At 37.2% G+C, this 19,417-nt stretch overlaps 1 protein-coding gene across 2 annotated transcripts in view; it reads right to left on the bottom strand.

The window, feature by feature from the left end:
• Positions 1–1,191: 1,191 nt before the first annotated feature.
• Positions 1,192–19,417, bottom strand: part of LOC127662042 (myotubularin-like) — a 41,339-nt gene continuing 23,113 nt past the window's right edge. For both annotated transcript variants that reach the window (XM_052153026.1, XM_052153027.1), the window contains exons 6-15: positions 18,876–18,977; positions 15,817–15,900; positions 14,180–14,329; positions 13,812–13,997; positions 11,058–11,243; positions 9,673–9,876; positions 9,362–9,454; positions 7,546–7,659; positions 4,720–4,896; positions 1,192–3,405 (exon numbers count right to left, since the gene is read on the bottom strand). In XM_052153026.1, coding sequence (XP_052008986.1) covers positions 3,223–3,405; positions 4,720–4,896; positions 7,546–7,659; positions 9,362–9,454; positions 9,673–9,876; positions 11,058–11,243; positions 13,812–13,997; positions 14,180–14,329; positions 15,817–15,900; positions 18,876–18,977 — 1,479 coding nt within the window. In that variant the 3' untranslated portion in view covers positions 1,192–3,222. The remainder of the gene's footprint in view (positions 3,406–4,719; positions 4,897–7,545; positions 7,660–9,361; positions 9,455–9,672; positions 9,877–11,057; positions 11,244–13,811; positions 13,998–14,179; positions 14,330–15,816; positions 15,901–18,875; positions 18,978–19,417) is intronic.

The following is a 19,417-nucleotide window of genomic DNA, read 5'->3' as shown; positions in this document are numbered from 1 at the left end:
TTATTTTTAGAATACACACACACACATTTTTTTTTTTTTTTTTAATAAATTGACAGATTTAGCTTTTTGGAAGGAAATTGGTATTTTAATTCACCAAAGTGGCATTCAACTGATCACAAAGTATACAGTAGTCAGGACATTACTGATGTAAAAAACAGCACCATTAATATTCGAAAAAAGTAATTTTTGATCAAATCTAGACAGTCCAACTGTTTATCCTTGAGTAATCATGCTAAATTGCTCATTTGGTACTAGAAAATTACTTGCCATTATATCAAACACAGCTGAAAGCTATTTGGTTCTTTAAATAAAGCTTAACATTGTCTGTGTGTTTGTTTTTGAGTTGTCACAGTATGCAATATAATTTTTTTATGAGAACTCTTTGAAGAAGTTTAAGAAGTTCTGAAAACAATTCAAATTGTAATAGTCATTATTCATATTATTAATGTCCTGACTACTTATTGTGATTAGCTGAATGCCACTTTGGTGAATAAAAGTACCAATTTCTTTCCATAAGAGCAAAATCTGTACATTATTCCAAGCTTTTGGCTGCCAGTGTATCTATCAGCTTTTAGATTCTGGAAAGGTGGTACAATCAATTTCATAACAAAATTTCAATCAATTGAATTGTGTAATCTTTAACTAAATGAAATTAATACAACTTTGGCTTATTTTATTACAGAGCTTTTTTGAAACTATCGGTTATTGGCAAAAATCTATTCTGATAGTTTTTATTTTTCATTCCTCCATGTTCATCTGTGGCCAGTGCTGGATGATTCTAACAGCGACCCCTGTTTGTGAAATAAAAACAATCACTGACAACTCATGGGGATTTGCTGTAGATTAATTGGTCTTAATCTATCATCATTGATAATATTCATCCATATTTCTTAATCCTCACTTCTATGCATATTTTGATTAGATAATCAAGTGCTCTAAACTGAAATGAGGGCATGCAAAGAACATTTTGACTATATAGAATCTTGCCAGGTCAGCAGCACATACAGTACATTTGGTCTCCAACTTTATATCTCGTGTACAACAATCTTGAATACTCATTAAACCTAATTCGGTAATATCTCTCTTGACACACACACACACTTTTTTTTTTTTTATATGGTAATTATTGTAATTTTGGTTGAACAAATATGTCCATACCTGTTATCATAACGAAAGTATAAGAATCTTTTTAACATGCAGTCGATTTAAAAAAATATCAGCTGATTAATTGGTTATCAGCATAATCCACAATTGGTCGACCTCTACTACATAGTGCATGTACTGTAATAGCAATATCACAATATTACATATTAATATCACATAATAAAAATATCACAATCAAAATGCTTGGAAAGACAAGAACGTGCATAACGAGTATTATTTTTTTCATGTGAACTCTTTAAATTAATTTAATCAGCATTATGTACAAACAATAGCTGGTCAACAAATAGAGTATACATATGGGAATACAAAACACAAATAGATCCCTTTTAACTGTTATGCCTAACTAAATTTAAAGTCAGGAAAAAAAATAAAAAATCAGAGTGCAGCTGTCCTTCACTCAATCTCATGCACTGAGCAAGGGGACTGAGAACAAAATAATTTCCTACAGAATCAGATCAATCTCAGATCTAAAAAAAAAAATTACAAAGCAAAATCTAAATGCCCATACAAAAACAAATGAAAAAAGAAATTATATATGAGGATGTCAAAGAAATTACCTACAATTACCAAAATCAACCAAAACAGTTTTCTAATTGCTTTCCTTTTTATAAAACTGTCAAATTTTACACTGAATAAAATAATGATATTTTACAACAATAGAACTTTCAACAGTAAAATAGGTTTTTGTTTGAGGTAATTACATAGTTCTGGTACTTGTACAAAATAAAAAATAGATTTTTGTCATTTTTCCCCCCTAATAACAACCAACCGCAAATGGTTTGTTTGTTTTTTGAAAGTTGTCTTCACACACTGTGGTTTAAACTTCATATCCTCATTGAGGTCAAAGTCTTTAGAAGGCAGCATAAGCAATGAGTTATAGCAGCCCCCCAATATGGTCTCAGTTACTCTATAGCCCATGTCAGTCACAACTCTGATTGTGAGACAGCTCAAACATGCCACTTCTTATCTCAACCACTCTGTCCTACCTAAAAGGACTATGGAGAACTTTGATACGATGTCTCTTTGGGAGCAATACATTCTGACCCGAAATAGGCCAAATAGTAGCTTTATGTGGCAACTGCACATCATTTTATGGGGGTAACCTAAAGTCGCCCATGGGGTTTGGAGTACAGGTATTCAATCTCCAATCCACACAAGGAGAAGAATCAACCTGTCTGTTCATACACACAGTGAATGGAAATTATTCTGTACTACCACTAATGCTGTCGTAAATGAAAACTATTTTCTCTATTAAATATACACCTGAAAACCTCAGATATGAGTAAAGGCACTGAAATGGTCTCTCTGTCACTCCTTTATAAAAAATAAAAAAACTGGTTCTGTTCAATATGCTAATGTAAATTAATGTTTCAGACCATTTTTCTTCCATACTCAACTGCGCAGCTAATTACATTTATGTTGGAAACATTAAGACATTTATGTAACAAAAGCTTCCTTTACCTTTTGAGGTCAGACAAAGTTTGTCATGCAGTTACACCAAGTATTTTAACAAATTAAACGACTGCTCTTCCAACGGTTGAGGACCCTGCTCGCCTCTGGATTGACAGGACTATATGAAGACTAAAGTTCATACAGGAGCACTCCATAAACAAGACCAGCACATTCTCTCTCTTTAACTACCTCATAGACACTATCATACCAGCACTCAACATTCAAAAATGTTTCAACTCTTCTCCATTCAGATCTACACACACTTTAGATCCAGGATCCCTAATGCAACACAAAAATCACGTGCATCCATTCAACGCAATCGCTTTCAAACATCACAAGACTATTCCAAAAAGTTTCCAAGTGGTTTCTTGGATATGTGTACACAATTCCAAATCACCTTTGTCAATGAAAAAAAGCAGTCACTTTAAGGCTTCTCTTTTCATCCAGGTTAAACTAGTTGTTTTTTTTGCACGATGAAGGCCGTACTGTGGTTTTATTGCATAATTGTTGTTACTTGTCATCAGACATCACTACTAATTGTGTTACCATAATTATTACTATTGCTATGTACAAATGTCTAATGTCTGTAACAGTATGCTAGTGGGATCAAAATGGTGTTTGTAAGTGTGTGATGTGCTGATTGGGTGTGCCAGCATTGGGGGTGGAGCTGTTGGTCAAGTGGGTGGTGGATGGGGTGGAGTCTGATAGCTGCAGTTCCTCCAGTTTCTTCAGGTACTGATCCCTTAACTCTAGTAGCTCCTTATAGCGCTGCTCCACTGGACTCTGTTGCTGATATGCACAAATACACACACAAATATTCAAACAAATGAGGCAGAGTGTGACAACTGTGATAGGAATAACCACCAGAGAGCAGCAAAAACACTTTGACTCTCCAAACAAATAAAACGTACATAAATACTAATTACACGTGCAAACACAACAATGACTAAAGGTATGCATAGCATGTAGATATGATTTTTGTAATGAGATTTCACAGAATGACTCAATGTGTCTTGCATAGAGTTTGTGTTATTTACATGGCCCCATCTCCTGGTGGCCGTATGTAACATTGTGCTTTGTGTGTATTATCTAATGATCTTTGCATCGGATTACCTTGTGTGTGAGCTCATTTAAAAGATTATCACCTCCTCTAAATAATGGTATGTGATATTTTATGTTCAGTTTATTTTTTCTGATGTTATAAGTGAAAATGCAGCATACACACAACACCAACATAATTGTCAAAGAAATATACTTACCTATTACTCGATATGTTTTTGTCTGTGAGAAACAAATAGGCGGGTTGTATTCTACTCTTTGAGAGCTTTCCAACAACATATGATACATGGCTATTTGATCAGTCTGATGTCTTAACCAATTACAATAATATGTACAGTGCATTTAAAAAAAAAGAAATGATCAAAATGGAACACTTCTGATTTGTATGCAAATTTCAAAGAACTTGTTCAGTTTTGGTCATAATAACTGCATGCATTGGAAAGTAGAGCTTCTAAGCTTTCAAACGATACCCATATAGTGTTGGTCAAAAATGTAGTTGTTAATATTTTGTCAATTATTTTTTCCTTTATTCTTTTTAAGGTTAATGGGTTAATCGCAGAGAGGAATTAAGGAGCACCACTATGGTACATACGAGTATTAAATGCTTTTTATTGGTCTATTAGTGTTTAGCCTTTGATTTGTCCTCTAGAAACAAACATGTATTACTACTGCTGTTTATGAGAAACATGGTCAGAGATTGTACTAAGGTTTATTAATGCCAATGCAAGAGTGGCTGCTGTAAAACCACTGTGATGGAATTCATGTGTGTCTGTTTGATGATAAGGACAGTTTGAGTGACAGTTTACTGCAGTGCCAGTCAGTACATAATTAAACTAGAGAGAGGATTTTCTGCACCACTGAATCAGAGGGTGCACGTACGCACACACACAGCCAGAGGCAAAAGCTCCCACTAAAGAAAAGATACACACATGAACACCCCTCACTCTCTCACACATCCGGTCAACCAACATAAATAATGATTACCACCATACAAAAAAAGCTTTACATGTATAAAACAACTACAATGATCATCAAATACTATACCTGGTGTTGTATGCGAGGGTTCCAACGGATGTAATAAGTCACCCATAGCTCTAGGTGGCGCATACTGGCTACAGGGTAAAGAACGCGACTGGACTCTGCAGTGTAGAAGGGGTTTATATATGAGGATGTGTCGCTGTTGATCAATGACCACACAGAAACCGTTTTTGTCCGAACGTTCTAGAGAAACAATGTACACACACAAAAAAAAAGACAATTAAAAAGATAGACAGAATACTAAACAGATAACTGATGTGTTGTCATTAAAATACATATGAATCTGTATGGGATTAACCACAGTAACTGACTTGAAACCCTTTTGAAAATGACAGCTAAAGAGCCATACCGTTCCGGTGGCATATGATCTTACATCTTGAAGTACAGGACAGAACAGTACAGAAAATTCCTTATTAATGTGTTTATTATAGTGTTAAATACAGAATCTGCTGTTAAAGTGAATATATTGGAAATAAAGATTCAGTTGTAATGTGTTGAATCCATTGGTTAGCAGCGGCTATAAAGCAGGAGGACTGTGCTCCCTAACATTGATGTTGCAGAGAACGGCTCTAGAGGGCCCACAGAATGAATGTTTCATCTCCCCAAAGTGCATTCTACTCTATCTGAGAATCAGCGAAGCATCTCTTTTACTCATGCTCTACTTCACACAATGAGCAGAGAGAAATACAAGGCAATGTGAAACGAGAGAGAGAGAGAGAGAGAGAGAGAGAGAGAGAGAGAGATAGCAAAGGCCAATTAATCTCAGTATTGTCAACCGGCCACAAACATGTGGTGAGGAATAAGCTTGCAGAGACAAAGCTAAAGAGAAAGAGGTGTGATGGAGCTCCTTTTAATGAATCTATTTTCATAATGTATGTATTAGTAACAAATCTATGTATTGGTCAGGCCGATGATTCAACCTAGCCAGTTTAATCTGGATAGGTCATCATCAAAATATGGTGACAAACATTTCCCTTGACTTATCAGTCCAAGAAAAGAAACTCCATTTAAAAGACATCCTTTCATCACCTAACCTTTTATTAAATAATATAAAATGGTTTTAACTCTACATTGTTTTAATAATTTTTTTTTGAAATTGTCAATTGCCTGAAAAAAACCTTGTCCCCATCATGTGGTGCACGACTTCCATGACATGTACATTTATACAGCGATCAGCCACAACATTAAAACCACCTGCCTAATATTGTGTAGGTCACCCACGTGCCGTCAAAACAGTGCTAACCAGCATCTCAGAATAGCATTCTGAAATGATATTCTTCTCACCACAATTGTACAGAGCGGTTATCTGAGTTACTGAAGACTTTATCAGTTCGGACCAGTCTGGCCATTCTCTGTTGACCTCTCTCATCAACAAGGTGTTTTCATCGGCAGAACTCTCACTCACTGGATGTTTTTTGCACCATTCTGAGTAAATTCTAGAGACTGTTGCGTGTGAAAATCACAGGAGATCAGTAGTTACAGAAATACTCAAACCAACCCGTCTGGCACCAACAATCATACCACAGTCCAAATCACTGAGATCACATTTTCGCCCATTCTGATGGATGATGAGAACATTATCTGAAGCTCCTGAACCGTATCCGCATGATTTTATGCACTGCATTACTAACACATGACTGGATGATTAGATAATCTCATGGATGATCGTTGGTGCCAGATGGGCTGGTCTGAGTATTTCTGTAACTGCTGATCTCCTGGGATTTTCACACACAACAGTCTCTAAATTTACTCAGAATGGTGCAAAAAACAAAAACATCCAACAAGTGGCAGTTCTGCGGATGGAAACACCTTGTTGATGAAAGAGAATGGCAAAACTGGTTCGAACTGACAATGTCTTTGGTGTGGGGGCAGCTGTGGCTCAGGTGGTGGAGCAGGTCGGCCGCTAATCGCAGGGTTGGCAGTTCGATTCCTGGCCCACACGACTCCACATGCCTAAGTGTAGAAACTGAACCACAAGTTGATCCCAATGGCAGGCTAGCGCCTTGCATGGCAGCTCTGCCACCATTGGTGTATGAGTGTGTATGACTTCATGTTATTGGTTGGAAAGTCTGAATGACCCAGATATTTCTGATTTGTTTTCTGATAAAAAGTCTTGAAGGGATAGTTCACAGAAAAAAATTTAAATTCTTTCATCATTTACTCTTTTCTACATTTACCCTCATACATTATGCCAAAACAGATATGCATGACTTTCTTTCTTCAGCTGAAAACAAATGAAGATTTTAGAATAATATTTCAGCTCTGTAGGTCAATACAATGCAAGTGAATGGTTACAAAAACTTTGAAGCTCCAAAAAGCATCTAAAGGTAGCATAAAAGTAATCCATTTGACTCCAGTGGTTAAACCTATATCTTCAGAAGCGATTTGATATGTGTGGATGAGAAACAGATCAATATTTAAGTGCTTATTTTCTATAAATTCTCCTCCCTGCCTAGTAGTTAATGATATGAATAAATAATGTGAATCACCAAAAACAAAAGAAGAATGTTCAAGTGGAGATTGAGCTTTTTCTCACCCACACTTATATCACTTCTGAAGATATGGATTTTAATCACTAAGGTCATATGGATTACTTTTATGTTGCCTTTATGTCCTTTTAGAGCTTAAACATTTAGAGCTGAAATAATTCTTCTAAAATTCTTAATTTGTGTTCAGCAGAAGAAAGTAATTCACATCTGGAATGGCATGAGAGTATTTACATTTATAGGTGAACTATTCCTTTAAAATTACCCCCCAAATTTTTAATAATGCTGTTGCTTAAACAATTTTTTTTAATTGTGTGTAATATGTCGTTTGCATGTGATTTCTTACATTGCTTTCACGGGCACTCTCACAGTTATAGAGGAATGTTCCAAAGAGGCAGCTGAACAGGTGATCCAGGATTACCACTAGGAGACGTTCATTAAACTCAAACGCTGTGGGGAACTGCAAATGTAGGAATGGGAGCAAAGGTAAAGAGAGCATAAAATCCACATTTTCTGGATAAAATTATACCATAAAATACATTATGAAAATGTGTACCAATAATGATACTGACATGATTAAGACAGAGGGTCTCATTCACTATACATGCGTACATGTAAATTGTGAGTATTTTCACACTGATCTCATGATTTATTATTAAGTTTGAACTTACATTTTTACAAATGTTTAGAATACATTTTATGTACTGCATGCATGTGGACAAGTGGTGGCCTTATAAACATGGAATGTCCCAAGATGTTTTTATTAGAAATTGGTAAATAGTATATATAATTATTAGGGCTGTCGATTTAACGCGTTAATTCAGTGCGATTAATTTGACAAAAAAAATAACGTGATAAAAAATTACGCAATTAATCGCACCATAATAAGGAAGATTCCTGAGAAATGCAAGCTTGTAGTACCGCCTGTTTACTCCAGAGGGCAGTAAGTGAAATTTCAGCTGTATGAGCAACGCACAGATTATACAGTGAAGAAAACACTTCAGTAGGAAGAACAACGCAACCATACATTACATTATTGAGTTCAAAAAACTTGGAGCGCAAATGCAAACTAAGGGATCTCAAGATGTGTTTAAAGATTGAGTATTAAACTATAATTAACTTGAAACAGTGAACTCAAAATGGTATGTTTATGATGCGACGCACCCGAGACGCTACACAAGCATGTCTGAGGCAGGTGTAGATTGACAGGCTCTTAAACGAGCCCTCATAATAAATCTCCAACTGAAGGATCTGCTGACAGTTCTCAGTGACAGTTTAGTCAGAGGAATTCTGCCACTGAGCTGTCAGAGAGCGGTCCTAACTCTTTTGTCAAATAAAGGTGACTTGAGAGACAAAGAACTGTCGACCAGTGTCTTTATTGTGCTGTGACTATAAGTTGCTCTCTAAAGTGTTAGCTACTAGACAACCTGACCAGTCCTACTGTGTGCCTGGCAGATACATTTTTGTTTTAATTTTAATTATCTGAATATTTTTTATTATATATATAATTTTTAAATATTTAAAGATAACTATGTATAATTATATATTGATATAAATATGTATAATCTTTATATATTGAATTATTGTTATATGAGGGGCTTTCTCAGCAAGTATTTGTATATGCGATTAATCACGATTATTTAATCAGGACACCATGTAATTAATTAAATACATTTTTTTTATCGATTGACAGCCTTAATAATTATATATATATATATATAATATATAATTTAGGTCACCCTAAATTAAGTCAGGGTGACAAAAATGATTTGTATAATAGTTGGGTTTTAAGCGTGATCTGGGAAGGGTTAGTCATAAAAATGCAGCTGTCCTTGTGTAGTCTAGGCTTTTATAGAAGGCATTTATTGTTCAACTGGTTTGGAGAATCACACAGTTGGCTTTACTCAAAGATTTTGCTTTAAGGAGATAGTGCCTCTGTGATGAGTGGGAAGTTATTTTTGCAGTGTGACAAATGGCTGTACAGGGGAGATTGTGTGGAAACCCTTTATATGGAGATGGTTCGGGCATGTATTATGTGGACCAAACAGCAATTAGCACAGGAATCTTTTCTGCACCCATAAGAACACTTTCACGCAAACATTAGTAAATGAGACCCACCGTGCTGACATTTTTGGCAATGTGTTTGACATTTGCATTTTTACCTGTTTAGTCATCTGCCACACGCAGTCGATAAATTGCAAAAAGATAGGTGATCTGTCCTGATCTGCATGGTTTTTGTCTCCATGGCCAATTCTCTGCACACACATACACATTTTATAAAGTTAGTACCAAACGCAAGAATGCGCTGAGATAAAGATTAAAATGTTTTGTCTCCACAAATCATGTCCTTAGGGTTACCCTTATTTATGCTCTAACAAAACAATCACTGTGTTAACATGGCTGATAGAAATACTAAAATGCCAAATGCTAGATAATGCTTTGTACAAAATCATACAAAACTTCGGTGACTCACTGAGGCGAACTTGTGTCCGAAGCTGATCCATTCCTTCTCTAGTAGCACCTGGAAGCCCCGGAGAGTTCTGTAGTAGGAGTCCAGCATCAGCATGGACAGAGAGGTGAGCTGAGCTGTGCGGTCCCAGCCATCACTGCAGTGCACCACCACAGAGTTACCAGACGACACCTTATCAGCCACTTGGATGGCCCCTGACAACACCAGCTAGAGCAGGTGGATAGGTACAGTAGTTTGTTAGATGGATAGCTCTTGTCAGCAATTCCTGTTATTGCAGCAGTTCTTGTTGGAGGGTAGGGGGGCACAGGCATTGATAATCTCCCAAGTTTTTGAGTGGTTTCTTAACCTGGGAACCTAGCAACTTTGGACACCAACATTTATCACGTATTGACATCAGTGTGAATTCTCTGAGGTTTCTTTTCTTTTTTTCTTTTCAAGATTTTATCAAACACAGCCATTTTGTTTTAAATGGGGTTTTGCCTTTAAACAGGGCATTGAAAAATGACTGGAAAGTATTGGGTGCGAGAGTGGTAATGATGCAGGTTAGACTTACACTTGCATCCCCCATTGGAGCAAAACAATATAGGGCTCATATACCATAATTCCCATGAATAATGCCGCAACTAAATGTATGGTCAAAATCACGTTGTTGACAGAAAAAAAATAAAATTTGTGTTTAAGTCCCAGCCTGACAGAGGTTCTAAATGACTGACATCTGGACCCAGGAGTAGCAGACTTTCCCTCAGCTAGTCATTATGTTTTGTCGTGCCGTGAAAATTCTCTCAAGATTTATGCATCATATCACTTTGTATTTTGGCTTGTTTTAACCAGGAGCATCTGCTTTAAGTAATCGTAACAGTGTATAACCATTTTTCATTTTCTGTTTAGGTTTCATTAAAAAATGCCACATTTGTTTATAAAATATGTAACTCTTTGAGCTTTCACACACAGTCAGGCAAGGATATTTCTGAAATCTGCAGTCATACTTGCTAAATGCATGTTTTTCATAGGTTTGATGATAAAACATAATTTTGTGGGGATGTAAGGAGTTGCATGTGACAGTGGTCTTTAGAGTATTCTTGCTTGTTAGCACAATAATGTTAGGGTGGAAAGAATATTTAAACTGGTTGCCAAAAATACTTTGTAGAGGCAGAATATTTTGAATAGGAAGCTTAAAAATATAATGAGAGTTTTTTATCTGTTTGTGTGTAAGAATACGTGTTTTTGTGTGCAGTGTGTTTGACCTGCCGACATCGCAATGTCGCAGGTACTTTCGGATGACAAAAAAATGTGATGTATGTTCCAGAAAATGCAGTATGCTAAGTTTATCTCTGTCTTGCCCACAAATATAATTATATTATTATTATCAAACAAGTTGCAAGACAAACCTTTATATGTTCTAGCCAGTGGGTTGACTCCAGGCTGGAGAGCCAGTGAGAATCTTCCACATTGGGGTAGACAATGTCCTTTAGTTTCTTCAGTGACTCTCTCATCACATGGATATTATGGATGTCCAGAAAGACCAACTCAGCATTCTGATAGGCATCGTCACCCTCATAACCCCCGCCCGTGGCCTGGAGGGTAAGGATTCAGAGGTCTACTGGTTAAGGGCAATGCATACGATTACATTCAGAATTTCTGCTTACTTAAGTTCACACTTCATATACCCAAACACCTTGTGCCAGAGAAATGATTGGATCAATAAGGCCATTTTAAAATGCTCCATCAGTGGTTTTTCATGCAGCGCTGCTTTTGTGGAGCAGGTGGTGCAGTTTTAGGTTGGTTTTGCCTCAGTTGGTTTGAGCTTGAAACACGCAAAGGCTGAAACATATTTGTGCCAATGCACACTCTATCCTTCATGAACTTACAATAGTCTCTAAGATCCTGTTTGATTACAAATGGACAGGCGAGACACAGAACTGTTTACAACTAGATGTAACACGATTTTCAATTAGGGATGCACCAATATGAACATTTTTGGCTGATACCGAATTTAACAAAAAACCATAGGCCGATATTGATATTTTGCCACTTAACTTATTTTGTCATCAGATCACTGTTTTTACTTTGGAATTGTGCTTTAGAAAATTACAAAGAGGTACAAAAGCCATATGTTGGATATGTTGAACACATCACAGGCCAATTTTTGGAGAGCCACAATGAAAGATAAATAGCTTAATATGATAACATGATGATTGATATGAAAAAAGGGTTATTTTGTACTTTTGAAACATTTTTGCAGATTAAAACACATTTTACATGTATTTACTGTATATGATAGACAGAATATTGCAAATTCATACTATGCATATGTTGGGAAATTCCACATACATCATGGAAAAAAAGTTTAAACAAAAGGAACAAAACACCCTTTTAAATTATGTATTATAGTAGTATAATACACGATGGTTAATGCCATCCAAACCGCTAGAGGACGCCGCTTGCTCACACAATTCTGATTAAAGCGCTGAGTGCAGAAGCACTGCCTTTTAAGGTTTAGTAATTGCGCAAAGCAATACTGCAATTTAACTTTTTTCCCCTTCTTTTCCCCCAATTTGGAATGCCACAGCCTTTAAGTCCTCATGGTGGCATAGTGACTCGCCTCATTCCGGGTGGTGAAGGACAGTGCATCGTAACATTTGGCTTTGTTGAGCGAGTTACCATGGAGACTTGGCATGTGGAGGCTTCATGTTATTCTCAACGGCATCCATGTACAACTCACCACATGCCCCACCCAGAGCGAGAACTACATTATAGCAACCACGAGGAGGTTAACCCAACGTGACTCTACCCACTTAAGCAACCGGGACAATTGGTTGCTTAGGCACGCTCCGCACGCTCTGGATTCGAACTTGTGACTACAAGTGTGGTAGTCAGCATCTTCACTTGCTGAGCTACCCAGGCCCCCGCGATTTCACTCTTAATTCAAATCAATCGTGCAGCATTAATGGATATCACACCAATGTTTCAGAAGTCATAGTCTGCTGGTTTCAAAGCGTTTTGAATGGTTTCTTCATGTAGCCTATAAGTAAACTTTCACAACTGTCAGGTTGTGCCATTATTTGCACATTACCGCAACAATTAGAAAGAAAAATATATATAACATTCTTAGGACTGCCTACCGTTCTACATATTGTACCAATTATTATATTTGGATTGTGCATTGAATTCACTGAGATTTTTCAAAGTGTGTTACTAATCAGTTATTAATAAACTATCGGTTTTTCGTACAAGTGTTTTCATGCTTATTAGCGATATGCAGATGGTTTTAATTAGGTCAATAATCTTCTGATAAACATCGGCAGCCAATACAATGGTGCATCCAAAATTGTGTTTGGATTTCGAGGGGAGGGACTCTGATTTTATGATTGCATACGTCAGTCACTTCACTGTGTTACTGCATAATGATAAAGGAGAAAAAAGTAACCAGTGTATTGTTTCTTAGTTTTACTTGCATTTAATCACAGCGCAAACATGATATTTAGAGGAGCATTCTTAGTTATGTTAGTGGAATAACTGTAATTTAGTTATTTTAGTACCTCAGGCGGTTATTTACTTACAAAGCCATACGTAACCGACAAAGTTCAAAACTGCTCAAACACATTTGACCACATTTTCAACCACCTCCATATGTGGTTAAAGCAGACAAATGAAATCTCAAAGCATCTTGGGCCTCATTTACACCAGTCTTTAGTGCCATCCCTTTTCAAACGGGTCACCCATCAAAATACCAGGTGTAAACGGAGTCTTGCTTTTGAGCAAGGCAACAAAACCTTCATGCCTACAAATACAAAAGTTAAAAAGAACAAACCAGGATACCATGTATGAATGTTAAACAAGCAGCCCACACCTTCAGTGGAAAAGGACAAGGGTCAGGAATGTGTTTCAAATGTATCAAAATGACAAAGACCTTTTACGTAATGCATTTGAGACATTTGACATACAATTAAATAAAGCAATAAATTCTGTCAAAATATAACGGTTTTACAGAATGCAGTGATTTATGGAAAATGTTACAAAGATCAACTTATACTTCGATTTAAAATGAATTCATCCAATCAAACATACTTAATCTCTGTTAAACCCAGGGCTAGCAATATTTCCTCCTAGAGTCCAGATATTAGCAACTTCTAGAGTCTAACCTTGTTTGCGACAGCATTGACGTTGGGCCTGGCATCATAGATGGTGAGTTTTGTGGTACCATTGGCCTCTCGGATTAGGTCCAAGTAACGTTCGTCATCTTTGTTGCGCTTCCCACTCATGCCCACCAAAGGCTGGCTACACCGTGTGATCACAGCGTGGTTCTCTTTATGAAACCATGACAATACCTGAGTGTACAAATAAATAGAATATAATAGAAATACAACAGAGGGAGGACAATATAATTTACCATATTACATAAACCTAAAAAGCATTCCTGTCTTCTATAAACGCAAAGCCAGTCTCTGAAATTGAGATTCTTCAAATATTATTACACAGCCTCATATTAGTCATCTTCGAAAGAGCTCACCGGGATGCGGCAACGAGACCTGAATGTTGCGACTTTTCTCAGATCTTCATCTGGGGCTTTGTATGGAACAACAAGAATTGTAGGATAGGTGTCACACAGCTCAAAGTTCTTATTGATGAAAGTTACCCTCCACTCATTATTTGGTAGACCCTGGCAAACAGAGAAAAACCCATAATCTTCAGGAGGCAAAATGGATTGTGTACTATGTAAACCAACTTATTATTTATATATATATATATATATATATATATATATATATATACACTCACCTAAAAGGATTATTAGGAACACCATACTAATACTGTGTTTGACCCCTTTCGCCTTCAGAACTGCCTTAATTCTACGTGACATTGATTCAACAAGGTGCTGAAAGCATTCTTTAGAAATGTTGGCCCATATTGATAGGATAGCATCTTGCAGTTGATGGAGATTTGTGGGATGCACATCCAGGGCACAAAGCTCCCGTTCCACCACATCCCAAAGATGCTCTATTGGGTTGAGATCTGGTGACTGTGGGGGCCATTTTAGTACAGTGAACTCATTGTCATGTTCAAGAAACCAATTTGAAATGATTCGAGCTTTTTGTGACATGGTGCATTATCCTGCTGGAAGTAGCCATCAGAGGATGGGTACATGGTGGCCATAAAGGGATGGACATGGTCAGAAACAATGCTCAGGTAGGCCGTGGCATTTAAACGATGCCCAATTGGCACTAAGGGGCCTAAAGTGTGCCAAGAAAACATCCCCCACACATTACACCACCACCACCAGCCTGCTCAGTGGTAACAAGGCATGATGGATCCATGTTCTCATTCTGTTTACGCCAAATTCTGACTCTACCATCTGAATGTCTCAACAGAAATCGAGACTCATCAGACCAGGCAACATTTTTCCAGTCTTCAACTGTCCAATTTTGGTGAGCTCTTGCAAATTGTAGCCTCTTTTTCCTATTTGTAGTGGAGATGAGTGGTACCCGGTGGGGTCTTCTGCTGTTGTAGCCCATCCGCCTCAAGGTTGTGCGTGTTGTGGCTTCACAAATGCTTTGCTGCATACCTCGGTTGTAACGAGTGGTTATTTCAGGCAAAGTTGCTCTTCTATCAGCTTGAATCAGTCGGCACATTCTCCTCTGACCTCTAGCATCAACAAGGCATTTTTGCCCACAGGACTGCCTCATACTGGATGTTTTTCCCTTTTCACACCATTCTTTGTAAACCCTAGAAATGGTTGTGCGTGAAAATCCCAGTAACTGAGCAGATTGTGAAATACTCAGACCGGCCCGTCTGGTACCAACAATCATGCCACGCTCAAAATTGCTTAAATCACCTTTCTTTCCCATTCTGACATTCAGTTTGGAGTTCAGGAGATTGTCTTGACCAGGACCACACCCCTAAATGCATTGAAGCAACTGCCATGTGATTGGTTGATTAGATAATTGCATTAATGAGAAATTGAACAGGTGTTCCTAATAATCCTTTAGGTGAGTGTATATATATATATATATATATATATATATATATATATATATATATATATATATATAATATATAAATAAATCCAGTCTTCATTGTAAGTGAACACTAAGTGTGGGCAGTGCAGCAGGGTCTAAATCAACTTGGGTCTTGCCAGCTGGTCCTCACCTGCCTCCTGTACTCTTCCATGGGCTCATACACATTCCAGCCATTCTCCTCATACTTTTCCTGACTCAGAAAAGCAAAGAGTTGCTGTCAACAACAAAGAAAGAGAAAAAAAAACAGTTAAACCAGTACTCCATGCATTGTTACTGGCGAAAGCAGTGTGTGAAATATTACCACAACCCTTAATTGCAAATTTTGTTTTTTATATATTTTATAAATATAATAATAATAATAATAATAATAATAATATGTATATGAATAATAATGTACAGATTGCGGTTTCGGAAGGAAATCGGTACTTTAATTCCCCAAAGTGCCATTCATCTGATCACAAAATATAGTCAGGACATGACTGATGTAAAAAAACAGCACCATCACTATTTGAAATAAGTCATTTTTTTGTCATTAAAATTTGTATTGATTACAAATCAACAGAAACAGCATATGAAAACATGGAATCAACTTTAAAAAAAACTCCCCTGCCCGATCACCCAAAATCCAAAGTCTTGATCTAAAATCTAAGTGCTCATGATCTCACAGACACAACTTTGAACCCTCGACCAAAACTCTTGAACAATGCCAAAAATCATGGGCTATGTCCCCTTCCTCTGATTGGCATCGCCAACAGGAGGGTATATCTTTAAGACCAAGCCTAAGCAATCTAGAGGGAGTCCAATAAAAACGATGCAGAATCTTAAATTGAATGAGGTGCATCCTTGCATCCCTAGATACAGACGTGACATTTTTTTAAATCCTACCCCATTCTTCATCCTCCAGTACTACATTCAAGTCTCTCTCCCGTAACTTCTTAAGAGCTGTCAAAACTCCATCCCATAGACTCTGAATTAGCCAGGAATTGTACGATGAAGACTCGTGACCCGGTTACCTAGTAGTACGCTGTCAGACACAAAGCTTCGGATTTAGACCAGTTAACTCTTTATCCTGAGAATTTAGAGAAGGAACTGATCATTATGTGGAGGCAAGGCACAGATCTAATGGGGTCGGAGACGAATAATAAAATATAATCTGCGTAAAGCAAAAGTTTATGAGCCACACCTCCCGCCACCACCCCTGGAAAATCATCTTCCTTTCTTATCGCGGCTGCTAATGGTTCCATCCATTCATTTGTTCAGCCGCTATAGGGTGTCTATAAAGTAACTTAATCCAACCAATAAATGTACAATAAATGTACACCCATACATTTCCAAAATCATAAAGATTTTGGCAAGATAATCCTATTCTACCATATCAAATGCCTTTTCAGTGTCAAGTGAGATAGCAGTGAACGGAGACTGATCATTCGCCAATGACCACATGATATTGAAGAAACGCCTAATGTTATCAGAAGAGCTACAGCCCAGAATAAACCCCACCTGATCTATATGCATAAGAGATGTCATAACTTTACTTAATCGGTTAGCCAAGATTTTTTACATCTAGCTGGATCAGGGAAATTGGATCGCTTGGATCTTTGTCCATTTTAAGTATCAGATCTGGGCTTGTGTCTTAGTTGGGGGAAGCTTTCCATTCTTTAATGATTCTGTATAAACTTCTAACAAAAGTGGATTCTGTAGCATAAGATCTAAAAAATTCGGTGACAAAGCCATCTGGCCCCGGAGCCTTGCTAGTAGGTAAGGCCTTAAGTACCTCGTCAAGGTTATCTCAGAATCAAGATAATTTATTTGCTCAGCCGTCAATTTAGGGAGTTCTAATGGTTCCACAAATTTAGGATTATTAAATAAAATTAGGCCTTAGGATTTTGACTTCTTTGCCATGTTTACCTCATAGAACAAATAAATAACTAGGTGCATCGAATCTCACTGGAAAATAACATGAAAATAATAAAAAAACTAGCAAAGTGTGAAGAGCTCGTCACTCACACATCTGCTCCTCGCATGGCGTCATGTGACCTCCCTGGAAAAAGTCATTTTATGATAAAATACATAGACAGGCCCTACTTCTAGCAGCCATCACTCCAACACCATATCATTGAGTAATCATGCTAAATTGCTCATTTGGTACTAGAAAATCACTTGCCATTATATCAAATACAGTTGAAAGCTATTTGGTTTGTTAAATGCTTAACATTGTCTTTGTGTTTGTTTTTGAGTTGCCACAGTGTGCAATAGACTGGCATGTCTTAAGGTCAATATTAGGTCAAAAATGGCAAAAACAGAAACAGCTTTTTCTAGAAACTCATCAGTCATTCGTTGTTTTGAGGAAAGAAGGCTACACAATGCTTGAAATTGCCAAAAAAAACTAAAAGATGTCATATAAAAGGTGTACTCTACAGTCTTCAAAGACAAAGGACAACTGGTTCTAACAAGGACAGAAAGAGATGTGGAAAGCCAGATGTACAACTAAACAAGTGGAAAAGCCTCACACCTCACATCTCCTCAGCTGACAGATTAATTTAAATCTAGCTGCTCTACACCAGTTTCTTGTACAACAGTAAAGAGAAGACTCAGGGATGCAGGACTTATGGGAAGAATTGCAAAGAAAAAGCCACTTTTGAAACAGAAAAACAAAAAGAAATAGTTAGAAAGGGCAAAGAACACAGACATTGGACAACAGATAATCATAAGCCCATTGAGCTTTTGTGGGATCAGCCAGACTGTAAGGTGTGTGAGAAGTGCCCGACAAGACCGCCACATCTATGGGAAGTGCTACAGGAAACGTGGGGTGAAATGTCACCCAAGTATCTGGACAAACTGACAGCTAGAATGCCAAGGATCTGAACATGTCTTACAAATTGTAATTGTAAAAGTAATTTTTCATGTTATCAGTGTCCTGACTATACATTGTGATCAGCTGGTAAAAGTACCAATTTCCTTCCATAAGATCAATATGTACATTATCCAAACTTATGTCTGCCAGTGTATGTATGCGTGTGTGTGTGTGTGTGTGTGTGTGTATATACATACATATATACACACACACACACACACACATACATACATACACACACACACACACACACACACAGTATATATAATGAAGCGATTCAAATTATTTGCGTGGAATGAAGCATTTAGGAATAGGGTTAAACAGTGAACACTGACCATTCCATGAGAAAGTGGAAAAGCATATTTGAAAAGAATATCAAAGATATCTCTTCGACTGTGGCCTTCTTGCTTCAGAGCAAATCGCAGGTTCCTCATGTCCTGACACACACACAAAAGAAGATATGTGGATATAATCCAAACTATGTCATTCTCTTTCAAAAATAAACACAAGCTTGTTATGCTCAAGAAAAGTCCATCACATTTGAATTCTATTACTATGACTGTTTACATTTTGAGCGGAGGCTGTAGTGAGTTTCCCCAGTGCGAAACCACAAAGGCTCTGTGCTTTAATAGGAAATGCTATATAGACTATGTAGACTTTAGAAGTCTGGGGCCAAAAAGTAAAACACCTTAGAGAACCTACATGTTTGTGATACATGAAGGTAATATGAAACCTTTTATAAAGTGTCAAAAAGATCAAAATGAACAAAATCTAAAAGGCTAAATGCTTTAAGTGAGCTGTCTATAAATATTTTGAATGTAGTCATTGACTATCTACATTAGTAAATGTTTTACAGATTTCTAGGACATGTTTTTGG

The sequence above is a fragment of the Xyrauchen texanus genome, chromosome 2 (assembly GCF_025860055.1).
Source record: "Xyrauchen texanus isolate HMW12.3.18 chromosome 2, RBS_HiC_50CHRs, whole genome shotgun sequence".
Taxonomy (NCBI): Eukaryota; Metazoa; Chordata; class Actinopteri; order Cypriniformes; family Catostomidae; genus Xyrauchen; species Xyrauchen texanus.
The sequence above is the reverse complement of the archived record's forward strand: the minus strand, read 5'-3'. Positions and strand labels throughout refer to the sequence as shown.